The sequence below is a fragment of the Podarcis erhardii genome (assembly GCF_964252035.2).
Source record: "Podarcis erhardii genome assembly, chromosome: 4".
Taxonomy (NCBI): domain Eukaryota; kingdom Metazoa; phylum Chordata; class Lepidosauria; order Squamata; family Lacertidae; genus Podarcis; species Podarcis erhardii.
Genome location: NC_138508.1, coordinates 61,121,654 through 61,140,600, shown reverse-complemented (window position 1 = coordinate 61,140,600; position 18,947 = coordinate 61,121,654). Strand labels below are relative to the sequence as shown.

Sequence of the window (18,947 nt, the reverse complement as noted above, 5' to 3'; positions counted from 1 at the left end):
GCCCCTCAATGAGGCCAAACTTAGATTCACAAAATGTTTAGGAGTATGCGTACCCCTGCATCCCCTCAGAAAAAAGTACTGTATGGACCAAATGCACATCCTTTGTTTTCGCTGTCAAGTGTTCAGATGGATCATCAGTAAGAATTATTTTATACTAGGGAGTCAAAACAACAAACCTGGCTATGAAGTGGTCTACATGAGCAATAGGTGAGTATGAGGCTCGAAAATAGTCAGATCTAGAAACATTCAACTGGGGGGTTTTTGTCCTGAAAGACATACTAGGAAATATTGTATAAAAATTGATATATATGCAAGCAGAAATCTTGTCTTTAGTGGTGAGCCAGAACAGGATAAATTCTGTTAGGCAAAGCTTTTCACCCTTACAAAAAAGGGCACTATATCAGCAGTCTTGTGGGGACAGGGGTGAAAATGTTGAGCTCTTTTTTAAAATAACAAAAGCCACTTTGAAGGTTACTCGCTGCACGATACTCTGAAGGATCCTCCTCATCTCTGTTGGCAAGCCCTTTGCCAGGAGCTGATCCGTGTCCCTTCCATTCTCTTGTTTAAATCATTTGTCAAATGAGGGAGAGGGTTCACACTGTGCAGTGTCTGACACAAAATGTACCTTTTCTTTTGCAAGAGGTGGCTTGCCTTTGAGTGGAGCTTGAGCCACCCAACAGTAGGTTTCCTCCAAGATGCAAAACCTTTCAAAAATTCAGTGCACCGCTACCTACTTTATTGTAACTGTTTCTGTTCTTCACAGGAGCTGCTCACGGCCTTTCATCCATCCTACAGATGCTGCTTTCCTACTATGAATATATTCCGCCTGCTGATCAGGAACTAGTATGGCAGAGTGTTGACTTTCTTATGGATCAAGAGCAGAATTGCAACTGGCCTCCAGAACTAGGAGAGATGATTGAACGGGAGAATGAGCTTGTGCACTGGTGTCATGGCGCTCCAGGTTCTTCTCAATGTAGATGCTGTGAAGTAGATGCCAAAAATTAGTCATTAAAACACAATTCCACCCAGTGCTGTTTTGCTGAGAAACAGGCCAAATTCTATCCATTCATAACATTTGATGTGAGGCTGCCACATTTTTAGCGTTACGCTCTTACTTAAATATTTTGTATTACTGAAGTGACTAGAAGATCAGACAATGGAAGGAGCTCTCAAAGCACATGGGGAATCCTTTGCTACTGCAGCCATTAGAAATCTGAATGCATTGCAGCGTAACTTGTTCATGTGACTCTGACAGTTTACTTGCATTACCAGAATCCGGAGCATCCTTTGAGGGACTTCTTTCTGGTGGAAATTGATGCAGAGAGCATCATGGTCCTTCTGGGACTAAAACCTACTCATGAAGAATCAAACAGGGTCAATCACATTTGTGATCAGCCCTATTCATTCTTTTACAACATCCCCTCTGTATATAGTAATGCAGCTCAGAATGTAATACCAGCCTGATAAACTGCTTAATTGTGCACTGCTGCATGTCTAGTGGATTTGCAGCAATGTAAGCAACACATACATTCTTTAAATCCCACCTTCTGCAAAGTGTCTCCCCCCAAGCCTTTTTTATTTATTTTAAAAGCCCACCAGTGATCTTTGCTATCATCTATGCTACCAGCCCCTCCTTATCATCCCGCCTTTTCCTGCCCATAATTTAGATTGCAAACAAGCATCTTGGCAGGTATTCCCCCCCCCCCCCTTAATTGCAGTAGGCAATAGGGAAGGTGTGGAGAACATTTCGCCCTGTGGATGTTGCTGAACTGCAACTCCCATCAGCCACAGCAAGCATGGCCAATGGCCAAGGATTATGGGCATTGTAGTTCAGCATCACTTGGAGGGCTGCAATAGGGAAGCAGGTTAGTGAAGCAGAGTACTTTAGTGAGGATAGCTGGGGATTTGATTTAATTTTAATTATGTTCTTACATTTATATTCAGCTTTTCTTTTCTCGTGGAATCATGGTTCCCAGGCAGTAACTGGCTAGACCTGCTTGGCTCTTCTCGTGCCTTCAGAATACATCTTATCTGTCTATCCATCCTACTATGAATTATATCATTCGGTCATAAAATAAGATACCTGAGTGGGCAGGGGTGGGCTTTTAAAACTGAAAAACAGTGATTATTCCTGTTACCAGTCAACTAACCTGCACTTCACACCTATAAATATGAAGGAGAGAATACATATGATCTTATGTAGTAATTGTTCCATTATTCATTTCTTCACTGGTACTCACAACATTTCTTTGGTTTGCTATTTTCCTAGGCATTGCATACATGTTTGCAAAAGCATACTTAGTTTCTAAGAAGCCCCAATATCTAGACAGTTGTATCCGCTGTGGAGAACTAACTTGGCAGAAGGGACTACTGAAGAAAGGACCTGGAATATGTCATGGAGTGGCTGGCAGTGCTTACGTGTTCCTGCTCCTATACAGGCTAACTGGAAATTCTAAGTACATCTACAGAGCACAAAGGTTTGTTCTTTAACAGAACCTCTTTGAATATTGGTGTAATCCTTGTTCGGCACACTTTTTTGTTGTAGATCATATTGCTTTTTAATGCTCCTTTAAGTTTAAGCTTCTTGGAGGTAACAACGTCCCTGTTGTATTCAGACTGATTTCTCAGCAATGAAGAGAAGAGACCTAAAATACTGTTATGCCTCCCTAAGGACCAAGTTAGATGTACCATTAAAAGCATTTTTCCATTTAATGGACTTGTGAATTTTTTAAAACATGGAAATAGCTGCTGTAGGGGTCTCCTAGCAGCAGAGGTGGGGAGAGAGTATAAACTCCCCCCCCCCCGGCTGTAATACTATTTTTTTAATACAAAAAAACCTGGACACTGCTATTTTGCATTGGCATCAATAGGAGCTTTTCCTCCCAATGCAAATAGCAACATGGGAGGTAGAAGAACATGTTTTTAATTGGGATCACAGCAGAAGACAATTTGTAGGATCACTTTCTGAGGTAGTGATATTGCTCTCCCCCCTCCCACCACACATACATGCACGACAGCTATTTCCATTTTTTAAATAAAAAAAATCATGCAAATAAAATGCAATAACACAGTTTTAATGTCATATGTGGCTTGGCCCTAATACTTCAAGCAGTGAGGAGCAACTGTTTAGTTTCTTTTGAATGAGAGAGCACTAGGGTGTTATGGCATTTCTGTGATATTTTCGTTATTCAAAAATATAAAAGCAGAGCATACACATGGAAGCAGTAGATCCACTTCACCACACCAGATCCCTCACCCTGCACCCCAAAGTACTTCACCTTGGGCCAACTCACAGCTCATTCTCCATCTCAGCCTCTGTCTCTGTGGTCTCTTCAAAACTGCCAGTTCACAGCTCTCTCTGTCTCCTCCTCTGAAGGTGAATTGCCTATTCAGGAAACATTCACGGCTATTAAACAACATTAACATTCTTTTGCCAAAGGTGCTGACTCCTATCAGTTGTCACTTTACGCAAAAGTAAAGTGATAGACCCAATTACTGGTGTCATTCAGAATAGCACAATGGCTCCTCCATGAGGCTTTTGGAGCCCTCTGACTCCAACGGGCTAGGAAGCCAGATAAGCCGGAAGAAACAGGACAAAGGACTGTTATCTACAGCTTCCTGTTTCTGGTGCGCTAGGAATGGAGTCTTCCCCAACACCATGGGAGACAGACAGACAGAGATAATCAGAAAATGGATGGGGAAATTTCATTATCTGCATTCCTCTTCGAATGGAAGAGGAACCAGGCTCTCACCTGCAGTTTGCCTGGTGGTCTGGCATTTACTTCCCCATGGAATGCGAGGGCAAGCAAAGGCACTGAGTGCATGGAGCACTCTGGCTGCCGTGAACCCCCCCCCTGTGGGATGTAAACACAGGAGCAGTCAATGAGAACATTCCTAGAGTGTACATGTTAGAACATGGGGAGGGATGTCTGTCCAGCAAGCAGGTAAACTTCCTGGGGACGGACTTCCTCCGCATGTGACCAGAGGTGGGTGTGGCCTCACCTGTGCAGGTAATGATAAAAGCACAGGGCAGGCAGCCACTCTCTCTCTTGCCTCTCTCTCTTGCCTCTTGCCTCTTGCCATCTTCATCTTCTGAAGGAGCAACATGCCCTCTTGGCTCCCAGCCAAGAGAGGACAGTACTATCTTGCTACAAGATAGATTCTAACTGCATGTAACCTTTTTAAGCCTGCCTACCTTCTGGGATCATATTGTGAACAGAACGTGAGTAAACTCTTTTATACTTTTATAAAGACTGTGTCGTGTCTTGTATTTTAAGAGGGAACAAAGGGGAAATTACCAGAGTAATTATTATAGAGGTTCTAGCGAACCTGTGCAAGCGTTACCGTTGCGAACTTAAAGGGGAATGTCTATAAACTCTGCTGATATTTTGGGAACTTGTTAGTACAAGTTGGATAAGGATATAATTAGTCAATATATCCTCTCCTGCACCCCAGAACATTCCCACAAAGGGTTATTGGCCCCAGTATTGCATATTTCTGCGTATTTTTGAAGGATTGCGTTGGATTGTGATTTTGAGTTGAGTAGTATTTTTCTGAGTTAACTTCCTGGTAAGCACATGGTCCTTTGTTCCATTGTGCAGTGGGGATTAAGCACCCCCCCTTCCCTCAGAGTTCACAGTGACCCAAGGCAGTGAAGAATTGTTTTGCATTTTTAGATTTTTGAGATTTTGATTTTAAAATTTTGAGAAATTTTGAAATTTTGAAGAATTTTCAAATTTTTGGATTTTAAGATGGCTAGAGCAGCTTTTGATAGTGATGCAAAGCTAGGAATGCCTGTGCTGAATGAACACAATTTCATACACTGGAAGCAGCGCTTGATAGCATGTTTAGATTATAAGCACATTTTGGAAGCTTTAAACCCTCAACCTACGGGATCGTCTGAGGAAGCTTTAGCCAAGATAAGTGCTTGGAAACGCATGAACAGCGAAGCTAGACACATAATTTTGAGTGGACTTCGTGATGAGCAGCTATCATTAATAAATAGTACAGATGATGCATCTCAAATCTTAAGAGATATTGAGCGTGTGTATGGAGAATCTAGCATAAACTGCTTCAGAAACCTGGTGTGTAAATTAACCAGAGTGAGGATGAATTCAAAAGAGGAATTCACAGAGCACATCAACAAGTTTACTGAGATTATTCAAAGAATTGATCTGACTCCCAAAGCTTTTGATGAAGATACAAAGATAGCATTTTTGTTATCATCACTTGGACCACGCTTTAGCGCATTTGTAAGTTTGATGGATCATAGACAAGGTCTGACTTTTAAAGACTTGATTGGTTATTTAAAAGAAGAATGCAGAGATAGAGCTGAATCTCCAGTGAGAAATGCTAGAAGCAAGGACAGCAGTTATGCATCTAGGCAATGTACAAAGTCCAAAGAGATGCCTAAGAAAGTGATTTGTTTCAATTGTAACAAAGAAGGACACATTGCAAAGAATTGCAAGGCTCCTAAAGCCAAGAAACCCCACCCCTTTCAGCCAAAAGGGGAAAAGAAGGGGAAATGCGAATGCACATGGCTACTGCAAGAAAGGAATTTAGCTGTCCAGAATCGTGAAAATAGACGTAATAAATGGATAATTGATTCAGGTGCCAGCTCACATTTTTCATATAAAGAGGACTATTTTAATGAGATAAATGATGAAGAAGGATCTGAAATTGAAATTGCAGATGGGAACATTGTTAAAGCAAAAGGTGCAGGTTCCATGAGTCTGAAATGCAATATAAACAATGAATGCATTGAGAACACAATCTCTAGAGTTTTGTATGTACCAGAGCTGAGCTGCAATTTAATCAGCGTGTCCACACTGGACAAGAAAGGTTTCCAGATCACATTTGGAAATGGAGAATGTAAAGTGACTAGAAATGGCAAAGTGTTTGCTCAAGCAAAGCTAATCAATGGTGTATATGAGCTTGATGTTTCAGAGAATCAGTCTGCAAAAGTGGCACATTCCAGCCAGAAGGATGAAGCAGATCTGGACCTGTGGCACAGAAGGCTTGGACATAGAGACACCAACGTCATTCTGGATCTACAGAAAAGAGATCTTGTAAGAGGTTTGCAGGTAAAGCAGAGCAACAAAGCTCCAGCAAAGTGCATAAGCTGTATTACTGAGAAGGCTGTAAAACCTTCATTTCCACGTTGTGCAGAACAAAGAAGCAACAAAGTGCTTGACATAGTGCACACTGACATATGTGGACCCATGAATGTTCCCTCACTGGGAAAGAATAGATATATTTTAATATTTCTGGATGACTTTTCAAGATTTTGTGTTGTGTATTTCCTCAAAGAGAAGAGTGAGACAGTGGACAAGCTCCAGGAATACATTGCCATGGTCAAGAATAAATTCCAAAGAGCTCCAGCTGTGCTAATGAGCGACAATGGAGGTGAGTACTGCTCAAATGAAATGCAGGCTCTCCTGGCCAAGGAAGGAATTGCACACGTAACCACAATTCCTTACACACCACAGCAGAATGCCATAGCTGAGAGAAAGTTTAGGTCCATTATGGACATGACAAGGTGCATGCTAAAGGATGCATGTTTGCCACAGAAGCTGTGGGCCGAAGGAGTGTACACGTCGGTCTATTTGCAGAATAGACTGCCAACTAAAGGTGCAGAGCGCACACCATTTGAACTTTGGCATGGGAAAGCTCCCAATCTGTCGCACATACGTGTGTTTGGAAGTCCGTGTTATTTCCACGTGCCCAAGGAACACAGACACAAGCTTGACTCCAGGGCAAAAGCAGGTATCCTGGTGGGATACGCCTCTGGAGGCAAAGGATATAGAATTATGGACTTACAAACTGGTAAGACAAATGCATACCATGCGGTTTATTTTGATGAATATGGAAAAGTAGACACTAAGAACACTGTTGTGGATTCTTCTGATGAGTCAGAAAGGACTCAAGAACTTGTATATTTCCCTTTTGAGACCCCACAAAGTACTAATCTGCCTTCGAGTGTTACAGCACCCCCTACAGGCGACACAGAGGACCAGAACCCTGGCGGCACCAGAGACGAAGATGAGGACTCAGATGGGGACATGCCTGCGTTGGAGGAGGATGAGGAAGCTGATGCGGTCCCAGAACCAGAGGTCAGACGCTCGTCCAGAACCAACAAAGGTGTCCCACCATTGCGGTTGTCCTACTTTGCAGGGTCGGCGTTTCCACAGGAACCTTCCACTTGGGAAGAGATACAGGAGATGCCAGCTGCAGAAGCCAGTCTCTGGAGGAAGGCCGCACAGGAGGAGATGGATGCACTGCATCAGAACAAGACGTGGACACTCACTGAGCTGCCTCCCGGTAAGAAGGCCATTGGCAGTAAATGGGTTTTCAAGGTTAAGAAGGGGTCAGAAGGAGAAGTGCAGCGCTACAAAGCTAGACTTGTAGCACAGGGATTTTCACAGCGTTTTGGTGAAGATTATGATGAAGTTTTTGCACCAACCGTGAGGTACAGCAGCGTAAGAATGCTTCTAAGCATTGCAGCCTCCAAGAAAATGAGAGTGAAACACATAGACATTGCTACCGCTTTTCTACATGGGCAGATTTCTGAAGAAATTTATATGAAACAGTCCAAAGGTTTTGTAAAACCACATGAGGCACATTTAGTGTGCAAACTCCAGAAAGGACTTTATGGACTTAAACAGGCTGCTAGAGCCTGGAACCAGAAGTTGCATAAAATGCTGACGCAACTTGGGTACAAGCAAGGCGACGCTGACAAGTGCTTGTACAGTAAGTCAAATAATGGACAATTCTCATATATCTTAGCATTTGTTGATGACCTGATTATTGCCACAGCAAGTGAGAAAGACTATACACAGATAGTAAAACACCTTAGCAAAGAGGTGGAGGTCAAGGAGCTAGGAGATGTCCAGTACTACCTCGGGATCCAGGTGGAAAGAGAAGAGGACGGCTCATTTCTTCTCAGCCAAAGACAGAAGATCCACGAGCTGATTGAGCACATGCAGATGCAAGACGCACATCCAGTTGCTACACCGATGGCTACTGACTTCCTGAAGAATCAGCAGGATTCGAAGCAGTTGCCAGACAACAATGACTACAGGTCGGCGATTGGTAAACTTTTGTATTTAGTTACCACATGTAGACCTGACTTAGCAAATGCTGTGGGGATTCTTAGCAGAAAAGTGAATTCTCCCACTGAGCATGATTGGGCAGGTGTAAAGAGGGTGGTGCGATATTTGAAGGGTACCATGAATTGTAAATTAAGGTTACCAGCCGTCAGAGACCCTAAGTTGGTTGGGTATACTGATGCGGATTGGGCTGGGGATAATGCTGATTATAAATCAACAAGTGGTCATGTTTTCATGTTTGGTGATGGACCTGTTTCATGGGGCAGTTATAAACAGAGCTGTGTAGCATTATCTTCCACAGAATCAGAATACGTTGCAGCAACAGAAGCCTGCAGAGAGATCGCCTGGCTTGATCAACTCATAAAGGACTTTGGGTTGGTGAGAAAAGGGCCTGTCAGCTTGCTAGAGGACAATCAAAGTTGCCTGAAGCTGACGCAGAGTGAGAAGTTCCTGGCCAGAACAAAACACATTGGGGTTAAATACCACTACATATGCCAGATGATCCAGGATGGACTTGTGGAACTATCCTACTGCAGCACCCAAGAGATGACTGCTGACATCCTGACGAAACCCCTACCAAGAGAGAGTTTCCAGAATCTACGTGTCAAGCTGGGACTCTGGGTGGTTGAATAAAGTTGTTTATGTTTTGTATAATGTTGTATTGCCTGAGAAGGGGTATGTGGGATGTAAACACAGGAGCAGTCAATGACAACATTCCTAGAGTGTACATGTTAGAACATGGGGAGGGATGTCTGTCCAGCAAGCAGGTAAACTTCCTGGGGACGGACTTCCTCCGCATGTGACCAGAGGTGGGTGTGGCCTCACCTGTGCAGGTAATGATAAAAGCACAGGGCAGGCAGCCACTCTCTCTCTTGCCTCTCTCTCTTGCCTCTTGCCTCTTGCCATCTTCATCTTCTGAAGGAGCAACATGCCCTCTTGGCTCCCAGCCAAGAGAGGACAGTACTATCTTGCTACAAGATAGATTCTAACTGCATGTAACCTTTTTAAGCCTGCCTACCTTCTGGGATCATATTGTGAACAGAACGTGAGTAAACTCTTTTATACTTTTATAAAGACTGTGTCGTGTCTTGTATTTTAAGAGGGAACAAAGGGGAAATTACCAGAGTAATTATTATAGAGGTTCTAGCGAACCTGTGCAAGCGTTACCGTTGCGAACTTAAAGGGGAATGTCTATAAACTCTGCTGATATTTTGGGAACTTGTTAGTACAAGTTGGATAAGGATATAATTAGTCAATATATCCTCTCCTGCACCCCAGAACATTCCCACACCCCCCACACACATCCTGTTCCTGGAAGCACAGGTTTTCCTGCTAATTGGATTTTAATTGGAGTACACTACAGACATGTGCCAGAGATGATGAAATTAAAAACAGCGAAAACAACCCAGCTCCAAGGATGTAAAAGGTTTGGACTGAGAGCGGATTTCATTCTGTGAAAGAGGCAGGGGAGCCCACGGTTTGCTTATTTAAAGCTTTTTTCTACATTTATGATATGACAATCCTCCCCAGAATGCAAGTTTTATTAAAAATATCTGCACAAGTGAGGATGGAAGAAATTGGAATATAATATGGAATTTAACAAAATTGGAATGTATTCGAGATAATGATAATTGGCCATAAATCAGCGACAGGGAGGAAAGGAGTCTACCAGCTATGGGAATACAGTGGTACCTTGGTTTACGCACTTAATCTGTTCCAGAAGTCCGTTCTTAAACCAAAACCATTCTTAAACCGAGGCATGCTTTCCCTCATGAGGCCTCCTGTTGCCGGTGCCCTTCCACTGTTTGGATTCTGTTCTTAGACCAAGGTAAAGTTCTCAAACCAAGACACTATTTCTGGTTTTGCTGAGTTTGTAAACCAAATCGTTCTTAAACCGGACTGTTCTTAAACCGAGGTACCACTATAGATGTTTTTGGATTAACTATCTGCAGTCTGGATTCAGACCCTTCTTCCTAGGCTGGAAAAATGGTGAAGTCGGCTTGTTTATGGAAGTCGAATCACGGGATGAAGCAATGCAGTGACTTTTAGAAACTGTGAGATAACAGCTTCTCCTGGGGCATGATGGGAACCATCAACAGTTGCAGAACAATACAACACCATACATGGATGGGGAAACATCATGGCAAAAACTTTCACACACAGGAAAGAAGAAGGATTATAGCTATAGTTCCTCACTTGAAACTTTACAAATTATCTGTTATACCAACATGAATAGAAATCACAAGGTTGAAGCTGCTATATAAGAGATTATTATATCTGAATGGAATGTGATGGAAATTATCAAAACTTTGGAATGCAGAAGAAATGTAGAAGAATGAACTCATTAACTCTAGCATGCAAGGGGGCCAGTTTAATTAAATTATATAATTTGACACTTGAATAATTGGTATTAATAATTGTATTAACTGGATAAAATTGATATTGTTATAATGAGGCTATTGGAATGACACTGGAAAATTATATATACAGATAGATAGATAGATAGATAGATAGATAGATAGATAGATAGATAGATATCTACATCTTGGTATTTTAAAGTTTCTGAAGTAGTATTTTGTAGTTTGGCTTTGGAAAGTAGCTATGAGTATTAATAAACATATCAAGACATAGGCTTCTTTTCACTACAGAAAACCTCGACTCTTATTTCTTGCTATCTCTACGATCAGCCGAGAGCACCTTCTTAATTTCTGCATCAAATTAAGGCAGGAAGGACACATAAGGATGCTTTTGAAGGTTGCACCACAGCTGTGGAAGCTAGGACAGCTTTTCCTCCCAAAGAGAGTCATCCTTTGAAGGCTTGGTCTTGGATGCATTTCATGATAATTGCAAAAAAACAAAAACCCTAAAAACAAATCACACATTTTCTTGTTCATCGTGGGTGGGGATGTGTGTGTTACTTTGCTTTTGTATTATAGAGATATGAGTAGTAAAGGTTTTGGTAGAAACTGCAACCTGAGGTTTTTTCCCGTGGGAACCAAGACACCACTATCCTTAATGGAGTTTTGTGATTCCCCCCTCCCGCCCAGATCTATGGAGCTCAAGTTGGGATCCAGAAGGTCACCTAGTCCAACTTCCACATTGCAACACGTGGTCCCCCATCCAATTTGAAACCATACCAAGACATAGCTTAGCTTTGTAAATGTGCTAGCAGTTATATTGCTGCCATACTCTTTCATTGAAGCTAGTGGGTTCTGGTGGGCTGAGGAGTTTCCAACAATGCAGCAGTGCCAGTGTTCGCTCCATGTGTGAGGTCTGGGGTGGTTTAAAAATGGTCTGGATGTATTGGAAGACTAAAGAACTACCTACTCTGGAAGAATGGCAGACCAAGGTGACTGAATTTATGGGACTGGCAGAGATGACCGGCAGAATTCGTGACCAGAGGAGAGAGACAGTGGAAGAGGACTGGGAAAAATTTAAAATTTATCTTAAAAACTGTTGTAAAATTTCGGAATGTTAAGATGTCAAGGGATTTGATATAAAGAATTACAGCTGTAAAAATTTAAGATTAAGAAAAATTTTAAAGAGAATTAAATATAAAAATGGATGAAGGATTGCTAAAAAATTTTAAAACAAGGATGCAGTGAAGGGGAGGTATGGGGAAGTCGTGTTATGTTTGTTTGTTTTTTGTTTGTGTTGTAAAATTAATAAAAATTATTTTTTAAAAAAAATGGTCTGGATGCAGCCATCCACACAGCCAGGAAATGAATCTGTCCATAACACATAAGAACATATTTGATTAAATCTGGTTCCAAACTGAGGACAATTTTGAATCCGGCTTGAAATAGCAACATGTTGACGTTACTGTACAGAGTAACTCTCTCTTTTTTGTCTTGGTTTCTTCTTTCCCTTAGGTTTGCTGAATTCTTGTTTACTGAAGAATTTAAGGCTGGATCCCGGGAATTGGAAAGTGTTTACAGTCTGTATGAAGGTTTCTCAGGGACAGTTTGCTTCCTGGTTGACTTGCTACAGCCTAACCAAGCTGAATTCCCCCTCTTCAGTGTCTTTGTGTAAAATGGAACATTTTCCACTGCCGGGACAGGATAAAGGCACTGTTTCAGTTCACTATCAAGGAAAGCGATTTTAGAATATGTCCATTTCTGCATTGCCACTAATGAGATAGCCTTAACGTTGCAGGGTGCGGGGTGGGGAGAGCAGGTTTAACACACACACATATATATTCTGAGGCTTGGGAAGGGAAGCATGTGGTTTATAAATAATAGGTAGCAATTTTATTCGAAGGTTAGAAAAGGGTCTGGCATTTTTACAAAACTGAAAAGGAATCAAAATTCAGATGAATTAAGGGAAGTTAAATGAAGTTCACAAAAACTGACAGCGTTCTGTCTTCCACAAGGTAGATTGGTTAAAGGACAAAATGCAAATTTGGATTTCAGAGAAGTGCAAGTGGGGGAGAAATGTGAACAATGCATTATTTAAAAGCACATGAAAAGTATATTTTTATGGTACATTGGCACATTCTTTTGGGGAAGGCAGGCAATAAGAAAAGTAAAACTGTCAAACATATTTGACATATTCCAGAAATTCATATTAGGGCAATGTCTTTATTAGGCCAACCAAAATGCCACAAAAGAGCATGCCGGGTTTTGAGCTCCCCAGAATTCTTCATGAAGTTAGGTGGCAACAACCTGGGAGAAAGCCGCCCAGCAAGAGTCTAAAGATGGAGTGTAGGAGGTAGCAGACATTCAAATAAAGCCCATTTTACGTACCTTGCAGGAATCAAGCTCCATTGTAGCCTCCTGGCAAGGACTAACTCATAATGGCAAAGTGCCCTTAAGAGATGGGAACTCTGCCTTTGTTGGCTGGGGATGAAAGGTGCTAGTCCATCAACACCTGCAGGGCCAGAGGTTCCCCACCTCAATTCTAGGTCACTGTTTCCCAGTGTAGGCTGGTGAAATTGTTGCCATTGCTTACCTCTTTGGCAACAGGTTTTCTCCCCTCATTCTAATCCTCAGCTATAGTAAAATTGCAAAATCCTGCAACAGAGATGGGTGCTTCTTATTGCACGGGTCCTCATAAGATAAGAAAATAATCTTTGCTGATGAACTACATTTCGTTTCATAAAATATATTAAACAATATCCCCTTGGGTTGAATCTAAGGCTCCCTGTGAGTGATGTTCTGCTCTCAGGATGCTAAGGGAGCGAAGTAGAACTGGTGCAAATTGTGCCCCGCCCCCACCGCCACCATTGGCGGTATACAAATTAATTAATAATAAAACAACTATATATTGTACAGTTTTTTCAGGAATGGGTAACATCTACCTAAAATTGCAAAAACAGACTGAAACAATGCAAGATCTTGTAGGAATCCAAGCCTACACATTTGTTTAGAAGTCCCTTGTGTTCAGTAGGACTCGCTGTCAAGAAAGTGTGTTTAGGATTTCAGCCCAGGTTAAATTCTTAAATGTACTAGGTTGCTTCTCTGTGTAGTTAAATAGAAGTTTAAGTAATAGAATGTGTTTTAATTATGCTTTCTTAAAGAAAATAGGTTATTAGTCTTTGCCATATATTGTGTGCCTATTTGTGATGTATAATTCCTGCATCCTGGTGTGTTAATCATCCCCTAAGGCGCTATGGCCATTTGTGACTCATGAGGAACAATCTTCAGATCATAGTAAAGCCAGCTATTTTAACTAAATGTAGAATTCTTGAGTAAAAGTATGAAATATTGTACAAGCATTTTTTATTAGAGCTGAGCTATTGTTTTAGTACCAAATATGTACATGTTAGTAAATACCTATTGCTTTTCTACAGATTTAAAATTTGCTAGGAATACTGTGGTCCTAGCTTTGCTTATAACGTCCTCCCCTGACACTTTGTTTTTAAATGTTACAAATATTCTGTGGGGGCTGGGAAGGCAGCTTCTCCCCCTTGATCTCTCTGCATTTTGATGTTGTGCCATGTAACTTATTTCAGGGAGAAGTGCCACTGTCCGCCTCTTTACATAATATTATTTCAGTACTAGTCTGTGTATGAACTCTTATTCCTCAGCCAAGGCAAACAGCCACCACTATACTATATTATATTCAAATTGTTGACTGGAGGAGAAAATAGAATTTACAGGGAATGTGTCCAGTCCAGCAACTTATCTCCTAAGGCAATCCCACGTGGTCAAGTAAATGAGGCCCAAGTGCACATAAAAAAAATATAGATGACGAAGATGTAAAATCATTTTATGGATTTGTCTTTATTAAAAAGGAAGGCTCTTAGGAGAATTATATATTATGCTTCCACTTCTTACTTTCTGAAGTCAGCCATACCTTGGATCTCGAACACCTTGGCACCCAAACAAATCGGCTCCCGAATGATCAAAACCTGGAAGTGAGTGTTCCAGTTTTTTAATGTTCTTTTGGAAGCCGAACGTCCAATGGGGCTTCTGCAGCTTCCGACTGGCTGCAGGAGCTTCCTGCAGCCAATCAGAAGCCGCGCTTTGGTTTTCGAACGTTTTGGAAGTCAAACGGACTTGTGGAACAGATTGCATTCGACTTCCAAGGTACAACTGTATTGCCCCAGGTGTATTCAGTAGAGTGTGAGCTTCCCACCTCTGTGACATGAATATAGAATGCAAACCATAGTCAGGATCTGTTGGGTATACAGAAAATAAAATTTCAGCAAAGAAATACATAAGTCTAGCAAATATAACAAGTCCACAATATAATGGGAAGCTAAGCCAACAAATACACAAGGAGCTACACAAAGTCCTGTCTCAGTCTGATATCGCAGCCCTTGACGCTGACTTGCTCTTGCAACAATACAATTGGCTAAGTAGCTGCCAGCGCGGAGGTAATTTCAAGGCAAGAAACTTACAGTGCAATCCCATGCACATTTCCTCAGGAGCAAGTTCCAGTGAGTTCAGTGGGACTTATTCCCAACCCAAGTAAGTATGCATAGGATCACAGCCTTAAAGCGCAATCCTTAGAGTGTTTTCTCAGAAGCGAATCTCTCAAAGTTTAATGTGTTTAAGATCGCGGCCTTAGAAAATAACCAAAAAAAGTCTTATACTGCTGAGAGAAAAGCATACATACTGCAAAGCCATAAGCCAGCAATACTCAGGGCCCATGAAACAATACAGCATTTTTAGGGATGTGGCTAGGCGTATTCCAACAAAACAGCACAACTATTCATCATACAACTATTTATTCCCCATATACTGCACTTAAAGAGTTGAATTGCCTTGAATATCAACTTCAATTATAGCAGGATTTTATCATAATTTGTGTGTACTGATGAATAATTTTTGTTCATACAGACTTTGCTAGTAGTCCCTCGTGCTATCAATTTGTATATATACTTAGGTGCATATTTTCAGTGAACAATATTGTGATAAAAAAATATTCTTGTGTTTACAAACTGTAGATAACATAGCTATGTTATTTGAAGAGAGCTGTTATTATACTTCTGGATGAAGTTTATCAAAGTTATTATTGCTTTTAGGTCTCTGTGCATGCTCCTCACATTTTGGCATGTTTTGAAAATTGTAGTTTTCACATGTTAACCCTGATAGTAATTGGTTATCAGTTAAGTTTAACTAAAGCAATATGGTATAGCAGACCATGATGTTTAATATTTATTTTACAAAGCAGAGTGCTGCTTGCTGATCAAAAATATTTATAATGTAGTAAGGTTATATAGTGATAGACCAAAAATATTTTCTATACAATATTTGTATAATATATACAGTGGGGATAATATTCTTAAATCCCTCTGTTACATGTAGAAAGAAACTAATCTCAACCATTACATTCTGTGTTAATCCTTGTTGCCATTTCCCTGATGGAGGGAAAAGAATACAGTGATAGTGGGCTTGAGCCTCTATTTGGGGCTATTTTTGGCAGGAGCTCAGAAATACAAAATCACTTAGGCCTCATCTGCACTACACATAGTGGTTAAGAGCGGTAGACTTGTAATCTGGTGAACCGGGTTCACATCCCTGCTCCTCCACATGCAGCTGCTGGGTGACCTTGGGCTAGTCACACTTCTCTGAAGTCTCTCAGCCTCACTCACCTCACAGTGTTTGTTGTGGGGGGGGGAAGGGAAAGGAGATTGTTAAGCCGCTTTGAGACTCCTTAGGGTAGGATATCAAATCCATCCTCTTCTTCTTCTTCTACAGCAGTATCATACCACTTTAAACCATCACGGTTTTCCCCAAACTACAGTTCCCAGGATTCTTTAGGGGAAAGCCATGACAGTGAAAGTGGTATAATGCTGTTTTAAATATGTAGTGCAGAGGGGGTCTTCAATCCTAAAAGGTGATGTGTCAGGGAACACTTACTTGAAGCACATCACTGTGAAGATGAAGATGATTACATTTATACAGCTTCCTATCAATGAATATTCCCTGACTAGAGAAAACCATGCCACATCTAATGCATTGCCTTTGAGGATGATTTTGTCATTTGTTTGTTTTAGAGTGCCCATCATCCAAATAGGATGGCAAGGGGTTCATAATACAACAATAAAAGAACAGAATAACTTAAGAATAACCACTGGATACAAAAAAATACTAAAGTAACTAAAATCAGAGGATTGCAGCTCCCCACATGAGTACTGCAGACCACAGAACCAGCGCACACAATGACCCTGACCATACCTCAGTATCAACCAAAAGCCTGGGTGAATAAGTAGTGACTTCAGTTAGTGACTAAATAAGGGTGATTGATGCACCTGTAGAGGGAAGGAATTCAATAAACAGACGTCGCAGCATTATCACTATAAATGTTGGCATTGACTGAAGTAGATTCAAGCTCAAAATGTTAGTAAAGACCAGAGGTCTGCTCGCAAATGTCCATTAACAAGTTCATGTGCTAGCAAAGCCACAAGCTGGTGGCAATGCGCATGAGGTAGTCTTAAAGTAATGTGTATATCTGAGAACCAGCAAAGAGCAAGAAGAAATGTTTTCATGTTGCTGATATGTACCCTTTATTAGTTACCTCTGTCCATTTCTTTCAGCACATGGTAGTCATTTCATTAGTACTGAAAACCCTCTGCTTTGATAACTGCTCAGTGTCATATATCATCTCTTTACCAAACAAACTTGATTTATTCTTGTAGAATCGCACCTTAAATAAAAGTCCATGCCATGTTTTGAACACTGTGATACTTCAAAGCGTGTCTCTTGTACTCGTTTTGTATTGTACTGTACACTGGAGGGATAGTTAAAATAGGGTGGTTGTTTTTTAGCTTTTAAAAGCAGTGATCAGAACATTGGCTTAGCAATGAGAGAAGAACTCCATGTATCCATGCTATTTATATTTAACCTATGTGATATTTTGCCTTAATTCAAATAAAGTATAACTGTATTGTGGCTATTTTGTATTTATTGGAACAACGGGCCAGTACAGATACAATGCTAAACTGTGGTTTGGGAGAGGGATGGGGGCACCTCTCTCCCTCCAGATGTTGTTGGACTCAAACTCTCACCAGCTCCAGCCAGCAAGGTCAGAAAAGAGGGATGGTGAGATTTGTATAACACCAGCTGCTCCAGGGAATGAATTTTATAGACACTTTGGAAGCCACAGTGACCTGTCTGCAAGCCACTTTGTGGATAAAGTAATCCACCAACAGCGTGAGGCAGGCAGAAATGCTGTCAGCAGGGTGTTATGCAGTGAAATTTTTCGTAGGAGAACAGTTGGGACCAGAGGCACCAGCTTGCGAAGGTGATGTGGGGTGGGGGGGGGTGATGTCCTATGTGTGAGCATTGCACCTCCCTCCCTAAGCTGGGCAGAAGCTTCCCAGGCTTTGGGAAGGAAGCACCAGGCCTTAATGCTTTAATACTCTTAATTTACCAGGAACATTTAAGGGACTAGCCTACCTATTTCCCCCTAGTCCACTGACCATATGCCACTGGTGACAATGGGGCATGCACACCTGTGCAGCTTACAGTTTCATACACTTCAAACAATTCTCAGAGTGGAAGGAAATGGATTTCCAGTGACACTGATGGGTGATGATATCTAGACATCCCTTGTGCAATGGACTCCTGCTTGCACAAATGGGTCTTCTGCTTATCCCAGAACCTGCTGTACCCCCTAAAATCTCTTCCAGGGGGTTGGGACTCCTCCAGAGCAGATTGAGAGCTTGGGGACCTTGCAGGGGGAGGTGAAGTAGGAGAGTCCTGCTGTTTCCACTCTGGCACAATGTTGAATCTTACCCAAGGTAGGTGCTTGTGGAATGTCAACTACATTTCTCTTTTTCTTTACACAAAATGTTTTTAAAAATCAGCTGTTCTATACCTAAAAAACAAAACCTGTCTTTTGTGGTTTGAGTGTTTGCTTTTCTTTTGTAAGTCTGTATGTGTGGTTGAACTATTTGTTCTGGCGTGGAAGGTACATAGGGCTCCTGATTGGTGTCATTTCTTTGTATTAAAAAGTCGAAACTAAACAATTACCTTTGGCTTACCTTTGTACTACAGCTTGAGCTGTCAGGCCACTATAAGAAGGTAATTCCTTGGTGCAGAAAGCTCCACCCAATCGCTGGTCATAAAGTTCAAATACAAGCTGTGAGGAAAGTGGTAGTTGTTCAAATATGTAAATAGGACCAGGGAGTGAGAAACCTGTAATGCAGAACAAGGAAACAGTGGAGAGTCATGTCCACTAAAAGCACCTTGTTGGAATGTTTAGTAAACAATTCCAAACCTTAGCATTTATTAGGGATTAAGTCCTATTGAACTCAGAGGGACTTACCTTTGTGCTCTGTAATAGACCGCATATTTAAGATATGTACACAGGAGCCTTGTGGAGTCAGACCAATGAACCATTTAGTTCAGCCCCCTGTTCTCAAGAGTGGCCTACTTTTATCTTGCC

At 41.4% G+C, this 18,947-nt stretch overlaps 1 protein-coding gene and 1 long non-coding RNA gene across 3 annotated transcripts in view; one reads left to right on the top strand and one right to left on the bottom strand.

Moving 5' to 3' along the window:
* LANCL3 (LanC like family member 3) overlaps positions 1–17,449 on the top strand; it is a 36,931-nt gene extending 19,482 nt beyond the window's left edge. The window contains exons 3-5 of one of the 2 annotated variants that reach the window (XM_081858901.1): positions 764–961; positions 2,270–2,477; positions 11,981–17,449. In XM_081858901.1, the coding sequence (XP_081715027.1) occupies positions 764–961; positions 2,270–2,477; positions 11,981–12,140 (566 nt within the window). In that variant the 3' untranslated portion in view covers positions 12,141–17,449. Of the gene's footprint in view, positions 1–763; positions 974–2,269; positions 2,478–11,980 lie in introns of both variants that reach the window. The other variant, XM_081858900.1, reaches the window with a different exon arrangement.
* On the bottom strand, positions 858–18,785 carry LOC309340264. The gene is made up of 3 exons (XR_014155908.1): positions 18,544–18,785; positions 3,279–3,385; positions 858–980 (listed from the first exon to the last, which is right to left on the bottom strand). It is a non-coding gene; the product is annotated as an uncharacterized lncRNA (long non-coding RNA).
* Positions 18,786–18,947: the final 162 nt, after the last annotated feature.